This window comes from Notolabrus celidotus, chromosome 6 (genome assembly GCF_009762535.1).
Source record: "Notolabrus celidotus isolate fNotCel1 chromosome 6, fNotCel1.pri, whole genome shotgun sequence".
NCBI lineage: Eukaryota > Metazoa > Chordata > Actinopteri > Labriformes > Labridae > Notolabrus > Notolabrus celidotus.
This window is the reverse complement of record NC_048277.1, coordinates 13,049,396-13,060,095: the sequence shown is the minus strand read 5'-3', so window position 1 is coordinate 13,060,095 and position 10,700 is coordinate 13,049,396. Positions and strand designations below refer to the sequence as shown.

Below are 10,700 nucleotides of genomic sequence, written 5' to 3'. Positions count from 1 at the left end.
AAGTTTAGATGAACAAAATGTACAAGGAGTTCTGAAATATCTCTAATAGATTGCTTCAGCTGGCAACAGTGAGTAGGCTATAATAGCTGCAATGTCGTCCTTGAGGGCAAATGCACCCTATTAAAATACAACATCCATTTGAAGCCTGTCATCCAACCATTTAAAGGGTTTTCCTTCTGCCCTGTATGTTTTTCTGTGCCTTAAAATATTAAAGAAGCATGCCAACGATGACTATGATTTACAGCAACTGGACACAATTCATAAAAATGGTAACTTTATTTTGGAGGACACAATTTGTTTCACTCTCACTATTAGTTTGGAAACATTTACCAGCCAGGGGAGGTAGACACCCTTTCTATTTTCAAGGGTAGGTTTATAAATGTCGATTTGATAGATCTTATAGTTAGAGCTGGTTTAATCTTAGACCAGTTAGTAGTCAAGCTGCTATAGTCTCAGACTATCTCCAAATCTCCGGTCTCTCTCTTCTATCTGCCTGCATGTCACTTAATTTAAATCTTCCATTAACATATTATGAACGTTAGATCTTCCTGGAAGTTCTCAAGCCCCCTTGTCTGGTCTTGTACTTTCCTCTGGATCTTTGCTGCAGACGGGGTGCAGCTATGAATGTCTTCAACACTCTCTATTTCTTTCTGCATCCCCCTCTATCCCTCTTTCCAAGCCTGACACAGTGGCAACAGGTGGCTGTCCTATACAGTGCTAATCAAAAATTTAAGACCAGTTGAAAAATTGCACAAATTTACATTTTGCACTGTTGGATCTAATGAAGGTTCTAAGTAGAGCTTCAAAATGCAAAAAGAAGAAATGGGAGTGAGACAAAAAAAAATGGAGTAAGAAATTTATGGCAAACAACAATTAAAGTGAAATATGCTGTTCATCAGCATATCAAAAGTTTAAGACCACAGCGTTTAAAAGCCAAAATCTGAGCAAAAATGTGGATTCAATGTCATTTTCTGTCAGGTATTCACACTGTCATGAGTCATGACCTCCTGATGGCAAAGGCAAAAAAGCTTTCTCTGGTTGAACGTGGTTGGATTGTTGATCTGCATAAGCAAGGCCTCTCGCAAGGAGCCATTGCTGCTGAGGTTGGAGACAGTCATCTTTAATTTCTTAAAAGATCCTGAGGGTTATGGAACAAAAAAGTCAAGTGGTAGACCCAAAAAACATTCACCGGCTCTGAGCCAGAGGACCATCCTGCTTGTTCCCCTGATCTAAATCCAATTGAGAACATTTGGAGATTTATGGCAAGGGAAGTTTACAAAAATGGACATCAGTTCCACATAGGGGATGCCCTACGTGAAGCCATCTTCACCAATCGGAACAACGTTCCCACTAGCCTCCTGGAAACACTTGCATCAAATATGTCGAAACGAAATTTTTGAAGTGATCAACAAGAACGGAGGAGCTACTCATTACGGAGTCCTTTTTTGAAACGTTTATTTACATTTTGGGGGTTTTCTAGGTTTTTTTCTTAAACGTTTGACCTGCTGATGAACAGCCTATTTCAGTTTAATTGTTTTCAATAAATTGCTTTCTCAAATATTTTTTTTGTCTCACTCCCATTTCTTCTTTTTGCATTCTGAAGCTCCACTTTTTAAGATCCAACAGCGCAAAATGTAAATTCTTGCAATTTTTCAACTGGTCTTAAAATTTTGATCAGCCCTGTATGAGTCTGGTTCTGCTTGAGGTTTCTGCCTGGTCAAAGGAAGTTTTTCCCTGTCAATGATACTTGCTAATCTAAGATTAGATCACCTTTATCTTGCTTTTTGGGTCCTTAAACATCACAAAGAGATTGGTCTGCTCTTTTTGTAGTAACTTGAGATAACATTTATGAATTGGCTGAAGTAACATTTTTTTGTTTGTTTAATTATTGTGATCTCTGAGGCTTTTGTTGGTGACAGCATGACTGCAAATTCTTAACTGAAATATCTGAAACCACCTTATCAGTATCTTTAGAGTCTTCAAGGTTCATGGTGTATATTCATCTATAGCCAAGACAGGTCAGATGCTAAATGACAGTGATAAATTCCAGTTATACAGAACATCGAGACAGTACATATATGCTGCTATTTTAGACTCTGTAGCTGAAGACAAAGAGACCCCATGCAAACTCAAAAATGGATTGTTAAAAAAAACAAGACTTTATTGCCATTTTCCACTATGGATTATACAAGGGAAGCTTGAGAGCAACAATGAGAGATGAGTACTGACATTTGAATTAAATACAAAAACAATGTTATTTATTTTTCTTTACTCAACATTCAGCTACAAAGTAGATGACTGACAGAGCCATGACCATCATCATCATCTTCATTGTCATCGTTGTCTTGGTCAGGGAACAATGACTGAATTAAACAGAGGTTTTTCATTAATGCAAACTTTATTTACATGAGAAAATAAAAACAATCACTGACTTCATGCCATGCTCTTTAAAGCCTACAAACACAACAGAGTGGCTGCTGTTAAATAACTGAAGGGAGGTGTTAATGGAGGACGATAAGTACAGTATTTACAGCTGAAACCCACAACACAATCCAACACCTAACTAAAACACACCTCTGCTTGGTCTCCACTTCCTGTGGTAAGAGGACACAGACACTCTGTCCTGACTGGCTGTAAAGCAACAGCTACTTGCACTAATTGTGCCACTTTTCCTGTCAAGCAGCAGTTTTCACCTGGTTGCTCTTTAAAGAGGAATTTTGTTGTATTCAAATCTGTGCCCACAAATTTAAAAATAGCAGAATTCCACTTGGAATAAGAGGACTAAAAACCACTGACTATGAGCAACCAAATACAAAAAGGCCACAAAACGCTTTCAGGATAAAAATTAACAGACTCTGTGTGTAACCCTGACTTCCTAGACACTTCCTTTAAAATCTGCACACAGACATGGCTTTTACAGTCTTATCAGCAGAAAGAAGACAGAGGGCTCGACATTGCTGTGTAAATGCAGTGTAACTTCTTTTGTGGCCCAAAGTGTCTGAAATTGACAGAAAACAGACACTTTGTTCAACCAAGCCAGTGCTGGAGCTTCAAGCCCTGTTTCCATGCTGCTACTCTTCAGCTGTGAACCACCTTTTCTGCTTTTTACTGACCTGATTGCAAACAGGGCTTCAGCTGCAATCACTGATACCAGCTTCAGCCACAAGAGGGCAGTCACACACTGCATTTACAGTTACCTCAGCTATTTACAGCAGTGTTTCTCCTTCCAAACACAGCAGCAGTGACATGGTACATCATGGTTAAACAGGAACAAAACAACCTGTCGGTCGTTTTTCTTTTTTTCCTGCAACCACACGAGAAGCTCTTCATAACGGTTAAGTGGTTAACAGCCTTTAAATATGTACAAACATTTTTTGTGTGGTGATACTAAAACAGAGAAGAGTAGGAAGAAGAGGTGGAGGAGGAGGGTAGTTTCACTATGTCATTATAATACAGTGAAGGTGGAGGCTGAGACATGGTGTAGTGATGAAGCTGTACAGACTGAGAACTACAGTTGACACACATCACGACTCACTCTGGATTCATCTCTTCTGATGGTCGACACAAACAAACATGATGTGTATGAAGTTTGAATATTAGCTAAAAATGGGTCCTGCTGTGTGTGTGTGTGTGTGTGTGTGTGTGTGTGTGTGTGTGTGTGTGTGTGTGTGTGTGTGTGTGTGTGTGTATGTGAGAGAGAGTGTGTGTGTGTGTGTGTGTGTGTGAGTGTGTGTGTGTGAGCATGTTAAAAATCCCAGTCACAGCCTCAGTTCACTCCGAATGTACTCAACTATACAATCAGATTAGGGTGCGTTTGATTTCTAATAACGTACAGGCACAGTGGGTGGAGTCAGGTTTAAACTCGAGGGTGTGTTGCATCTGTTGCTACCTGGTTTGTTGAAAGATAAGCATGGTTTCTATCTCCATCTATCAGCTGAACATGAAAATGAACACAAAGGGAGTTAAAAAGGACAATGTATGTTCTACCAGCTGAACTCCACAGGCATTTTTTGCAGATGAAGATGAGGTGGTGACTCGGCGCTCCTCACTGCCGGTTGCTCTTTATTCTCTCCAGACGCTTCTTCAGGTCGTCCAGGTTGGCCGCAGGTGAGGCGGAGCGTGTGTGCGTGTGCGTCGGGGAGTGGGAGTGTGCGTTGTGTTCCTGCTGGTACAGCTCTCGGGACTCTTTGAGCTGAGACAGCTTACTGTGGAGCATGTCAGTGGAGGATGCCACCGACGGCTTGGAGGAGAGCAGGGAGGAGATGGGAGGTCGGTGCTGAGTCTCGTCCTCGCCTCCTCCGATGCCCTGCAGCAGGTGGAGTGGGGGAAAGGAGGAGATTGAGGAGATGTGTTAGGTGTGATGGCAAAAATGCTGTTTCAATCAATAGAAACACTTTTATATAACAGATCTGACAAACGGATGGATGTGAAGGAAGTATAGTGTGTGTGTGGACTCACTCTTGCATTGTTTTCCAGGCCTTGTCTCTGTCTGAGGATCTTCAGTCTCTCATAGTAAACGGCTGGTTTCAGCTCTTCATTGTTGCTAGTCAGGCTGGAGTCCATGCCGTGCTGAGGGATCACTGCAGAGACACACAGACACATAAATGAAAACGGTGTACTCCTGCCTTCACTGGGAATGAAGGTACACAGTAACAGCTCTGAGCTTTACCTGCTGAGGTCTGGATGCGAGTCTTGCCCTCTCTTTCAGACTCGATCATGCGAAGCCCTCGCTCAACGTAGCTCTGGAAGAACTGCGATGTGTTTTTGAGGAATGGCTCCAGGTCAGCATCAGAGTACTTCTGTTTGTATTCATACAACTCCGTCAAGCCCTGAAAACAAGACAAGGCACATTATTTAAACATTCATGTTTCCAGTCTTGACCTTGTTTTTGTGAAGTTGTGCAAAAAAAACACACTAAGACGACTTTCAGTGTGGAGCTGACCTCTTTAGTGTTCTCCTTGGAGCCGATCTTCTTGAAGATTTCAGACAGAATGTCGCTGACCTTCGCCTTTGACATCCGATCATCCTGGGGATAAAACAGAGATAAGTCATGTTACATCCATCATCACAGTTATGTAAAAAACTTTTCAGGTAACCCTTTTGTCATTTAGACTGGGCCCCTTTGGTCGCTAGATTTGACAACTGATGATGATAGATTTCAGGGCAAAATTCTTCAGATCAAAACACATCAACTCAAAGTGCCTACTCTTGTCTCTTAAAAGATCAGGGTGTTATTAAAAGTGTTTGATAACATTGATAAAAGGATCTACACAGACATGAGTAAGTTAGGTAAGAAGAGATCCCCTTTTTGAAAACAACAGCTGTTACATCAGACACTTCAGAGCAACCAAACTCAACAGACAAAAGGGTTATTGCTACCTCAGAGGACACAAACACAGGATTTGCTGATATTTCTCTGTCTAGATCAGTGAGCTTGATTTTAATTTTGGTGCAACTGTGGCATTTCAAATAGTAAGGGTTCCAGATTGAGCTTTGTTGATAGAGTGGCAGGGTCCTTGCAGGTTTGTCTGTGTTACTGTCTGTGTAACATTATTAGACATTTAGGATCATTCCTGAGCATGTCAAAACAAAAACTGTCAGCTGATGTCCTTCAAATTGGTAAATCATAGACTGTATAAAATATAGACGTAGTATCCGTGACATCACCCATCTGTTTCTGAAGCGCTGTTTTGAGACCAATCATTGGCGGCAGCCATATTGCTTCTGTCGGCAGTTGTGCCTCTCATTGGAAGACTCGTAATCTCAATATCTTCGAAACTGCCGCGTTTTTCACCCCCTTCACAGTGTGAGCCGATTGAGAAATGAGCTATTCAGACCACACTCATCTTTTGCGCCAGGCTGTAAACATGTTTATTTCTGCTGTAAAGATCGTCTTTTTCCCATTCATGTGTATGTGACTTCCGGTACTTCCGGAGCCAGCCTCAAGAGGAGCCTCGATGAACTGCAGTTTTTAACACTTCTGCATTGGACTCATATTTTTAGACTGGAGGTTGCCGCTTGGGGCAAATGTGTCTAATCTGTCATTACAGCCCATCTCATAAAAAATATATATACATGTGTTGAAGTAGGGCCAAGATTAAGAGAACCTTGAAAAAGAGGATACGAAGCTGTAGAAGCTACTCAAGTGTATTTGTTTGTTTTGCTCACCATGTGCATACAGCCCTTCTCGTTGCCACGGTCACTCTTGTGCCCTGACAGGTTTCCAGAGAATTTGACAACTCGCCTCAGATGAGCCTCCAACTCAGACTCATTACGATTCTCTATCATTGAAAGGTGGTCCAGGATCTGTTCATCAACACATTCACATAAAACAAAACATTCAAACTCCAGAAACATGAACTAGCAAGATGATAAGTGTGAATGTGTCGTTACCTTGACCCCTGTGAGCTTGCAGAGTGTGTGTAACAGAGTCTTCAGGGTTCTGTGCGGGACGTCGCTCTTGAGCTGCTTGAGTTTCTCTTTGGGGAAAACCTTCATGAAGTTGTGGACGTCGAGTAAGATCCGGTCCAGGTTAATGCTGTTGATGGTGTCTGGGAGGAAGCGGATCATCCTCCACAGACACTGAAAATACACGCACGCACACATGAGCTACATATACGGCACAGTCAGATCTGTGTGAGATCTTCTGTCGTTGCAATTCTCTTTACCTTCATGACGAGATCAGAGAACATGGGGGGGCCAGCTGTTGCGACCAAACTGTCCTGAAGCAAAACCAGCAGAGCGCTGCAAAGAGAGAAGGAGAGGGTTCATAATCTAAGCTTCCTGTAAATATGAAAGACTGTAGTTGAAGTGTCTTCACACTGACCTGATCATGTTAGTCTGATCGGACTTCTCCAGGACTCTGATGACCAGCAGGTTGACGGATCTGATAAGCTGCTGTCCGTCTTCTATGTCCTCCACTCTGCCGTCCAGCATTAGTGTGATCAGGCCGTGCATCAGGTCCTTCAGCACGCCCATGGACGCTTCTCTGGCCAGGGCCTCCATCGAGAACAGCTGAGAGAAAGACACAAAGGGAGGTTCGTGTAAATATTCATGTCTCCTCATCTCAGTATGTGCTGATTCATCACATAGATGCATTGAACTCACAGAGAGCATGTTCCCGATGATGCAGCTGTAGAGTTTAATGATGTCCTTCTTGTCCAGCCGGTCGTCAGCCATGTGTGTGCTGTAGATGAGCCGCAGCTGCATGAAGGTGGCGATGAGGAACTGATCGATGTGTCCCGACATGACTTCTGCTTTGTCTTCCTGCCGCAACACCTCGTCAATCTGCGAGGGAAAACAAAAGCACACAACTGCTCATCTCACCTTGAAGTGACTTTAATGGATATTTTTATTTTATGCAAAAAAATGTGACAATGTGAAAGATGTTGCCAAGAGAAAAGAATGCACAGTTATATTTAATGAGGAGATATTATGCTTATTTCCAAGTGTTATATTGTCCCTCTGATACCTCTGTAGCAGCTTTACATGGCTGATGAACAACTCAGAAAAACTCTTCACTCATCTCAGACCTGTATTTCAGCTTCTGTCTGAAACACTTTTCTATATTACTGTCTCTTTAAACAATAGAGCCATTTAAAGACAATTTAATTGATCTCTTTATGATAAAGCAGAACTATTAAGATATAGTATGTTTGCGTACCTGTGCCAGCGCCTGTATGCTGGTGTTTATGTCACCGCTCGCCACCTGAGAGATGACAAAGTTGATGGTGGAGGCCGTGCTGTTGTGAAGGTCGTCAAAATGTGGAGAGACAGGCCGCATCCTGTTAACGAAAAACAAACTTAATGACTTTCTCTTTTTGAAGACTTCAGTTCAGTTTCAGTGTCTGTAGGAGAAACTAAATGCGTGTTCACTGTGTTTGTGCTTACTTGGGTTCGGGGATCATGATTGGCTCCAGGAGCTCGTCCAGCTTGTGTTGGACGAGGTCAGGCAGCTCACACACTCTGCTCTGGTCCATCTCGATCATGTCGAGGTCCAACTGGAACTCTTTGGGGATGGACGGGTGGGAGGACTCGCTGTGATGGGCATTCTGGCGGGCTTGGCTGTATAGACGGTGATAGAGGGAGTGGAGAAAATACGTATTTTAATCTAGTGTCTTATCGATCAGTGCCTTTTAACTCCAGTCCTGAGTGGAACAAGCTTTTACTTATTGTTAGTTTGAGGGCAAGTGGATACATCCACTTTCTTCTAGGTACGAGGTGAAAAAAAAGGAGGATAAAAAGGTATAACTTCCTGTCAGTGATCTTCATAAAGTAAAAACTATTACACCAATCACTGTAAACGGTGTGATTCTGCTTTTTGGCTTTAAAACCACCAGATACCAAATTTAATTGAACATACAACTTCCATAACGATTTGGACAAGATGAGTTTCAGGCTTTTATCCTCCAGTGCTAATTAAGAACTGTTCAGGAAACCTAATATTTAAAGTTTTCAAGCCTGATCTTCTCTTGTACAGACAGACTATCAGGACTGGAGCTGATCAGCACTGATCTATTACCAACATTCATCTCCTTAACAGAGGAGGGAACAGAGAGAACACCACCTTCACAAAGGGATGGATGTATTTGATACAGGCTGAACTACGATTTCTAAGATCCAACTGCACCCGTTTGTTTACCTGTCAGTGTCTTTGCATCATGCCTCTATGATGGAGCCTCGACAGTGCAGCACCATCAAATTAGTTTTATCAAAAGAGACCACCCCAGTTGCAGTATACATTACCTCAATGGCATTAGTACACGTAAACAGGAGAGGTTACAGGAAGGACATAGTACCACAGAAAATCTCACATACTCTCTGTATCTCTATGCACAAAGATAAACAGGTACACAATGAGTACAGTGAGGGCAGATAGTCCACATATCAAAAATGATACAAATATATGTTTAATTATTCTATAGATTTGTATTATTTATATAAAATAATAGTGACTGTTGTGATCACTGGTCTATAAGACTGGGATACTATAAACAGCTGTGGCTGTTGAATTTTTAAGGGAGGTTTCTGGACACTGAGTTTAACCTTTTATTGAACTATTACAGTTACCACTCCTTACAACAGAGGACCCTTTCTGAAATATTCCTCAATGCCTACATGAAGAATGTTTACATTTTTTTGATAAAACTCAATTCACAATTATTCCCATTTCTTCCAGAAAATGTTTAAATAGAATATATATGAAGGTACGATTTTACCATAAACTGTATAAATAATGGAGGTAGTATCCGTGACGTCACCCATATGTTCCTGAAGCGCTGTTTTGAAGCCAGTCCTCGGCGGGAGCCATATTGGAAATGTTGAACTCAACCTAACAGCTGTCGAGCTAGTGTGAGGTAAGGAGGGGGAGTTTGAGCCTCCTCGCCAACAGCTACAGTGTTCCCGTCTGTCAGTCAAGTCAGTCATGTGCTTATCTGGGCAAAACCGGTAATCTTAATATCTTCAGAACCGTTGCGTTAGAAAAACATTCAACCCACGTACAGTGTGTGCCGATAGAGTAATTAGCTCTTCAGACCGAAGACGTTTTTTGAACCAGGCTGTAAACATGTTTATTAATGCTGCAAAGATCGTCTTCTTTGAATGGGTGTGTATGTGGTGTCCGGTGTTTCTGCAGCAAGCCTCAAGCGAATGCTCGATGAATTGCAGTTTATAACACTTCAGCATGGGCTTCATATTTTGAGACCAGAGGTTGCCCCTTAGTTTTTATGAATGTTCTGGTCACGTGATCGCATTAAGGAGAAAGAGATTCAGTCTGTGGGCCAAGAGATAACCCATTCTCAATGTCTCCTTCATTTTAACTATTGAATCCTACTACTTATTATTTTTTTAACACGGACATCCAATCTTTGTTAATGTATCTTTTATTCAGGCAAAAAGGTATATTTTGCTCTGCAGGTCACCAACATGGTCAGCATGTGGATTCTGGCTCCCCTGTCTGGAGAACATAACTCATGACCTCAGCCATAAATGCATTGGAAATTGCTGACATAAATGTTACATGTTTATTGGCCATATTATTAAAATACACTGGTACTCTCTCATCTGTGCTAACACTAGGTATGTGTACTTGTGTATACAAGGGTGCATAATTATTGGTAATAATTTTGCATAATTTGTTTGTCTGAACAGTCTGTGCAGCATTCGTTGTCATTCCGAGACAGGGTTTTTTATTTGATTGAAAGCTGGGGTTGGTAATCAGATTTAGATACACTTTTTGATATACTGGTTAAAATTATCTTTCTGTCCCGATGGCAATCAATACATTATGTGTTCTTAAAAAGAGTGAAAAAAAGCCGCTATCTACAGCCAGAGTAAACCTGGTAAAACACCAACCAATCACCGTTTTTGGGGTCCAAAAATGATTAAACCAATCAAATCCCGTCCTGCGTACATTTCCCCGGCGTTCACTCCCCGTCCCCTGCCTCTGCTTCCCTGACTCTACTGACTGACCCCCTTGCACCTCATCGGGCCTGTCCCCTCTGACCTGATGAGGTGCTTTGCTCAGGACTGTAGTCCGGATCAGAGTCTAAAAAGCTCTCACCACGGGGGCTCTGACAAGCAAAATAATTGATGACATTTAGTAAGTCCAACAGAAAATGTTTATGTACTGTAGCGTCCGTCCGGACGCTGTAGGGATGACGAGCAGATTCGTGAACACATTGATTTTTAATAACCGGTCA

At 41.9% G+C, this 10,700-nt stretch overlaps 1 protein-coding gene across 2 annotated transcripts in view; it reads right to left on the bottom strand.

The window, feature by feature from the left end:
- Positions 1 to 2,136: 2,136 nt before the first annotated feature.
- The window catches only part of ckap5 (cytoskeleton associated protein 5), a 33,149-nt gene continuing 24,585 nt past the window's right edge, over positions 2,137 to 10,700 (bottom strand). For both annotated transcript variants that reach the window (XM_034685523.1, XM_034685524.1), the window contains 11 exons: positions 7,891 to 8,064; positions 7,664 to 7,784; positions 7,108 to 7,287; positions 6,827 to 7,014; positions 6,669 to 6,744; positions 6,394 to 6,582; positions 6,169 to 6,306; positions 4,943 to 5,026; positions 4,670 to 4,829; positions 4,459 to 4,580; positions 2,137 to 4,306 (listed from right to left, as the gene is read on the bottom strand). In XM_034685523.1, the coding sequence (XP_034541414.1) occupies positions 4,046 to 4,306; positions 4,459 to 4,580; positions 4,670 to 4,829; positions 4,943 to 5,026; positions 6,169 to 6,306; positions 6,394 to 6,582; positions 6,669 to 6,744; positions 6,827 to 7,014; positions 7,108 to 7,287; positions 7,664 to 7,784; positions 7,891 to 8,064 (1,693 nt within the window). In that variant the 3' untranslated portion in view covers positions 2,137 to 4,045. The remainder of the gene's footprint in view (positions 4,307 to 4,458; positions 4,581 to 4,669; positions 4,830 to 4,942; positions 5,027 to 6,168; positions 6,307 to 6,393; positions 6,583 to 6,668; positions 6,745 to 6,826; positions 7,015 to 7,107; positions 7,288 to 7,663; positions 7,785 to 7,890; positions 8,065 to 10,700) is intronic.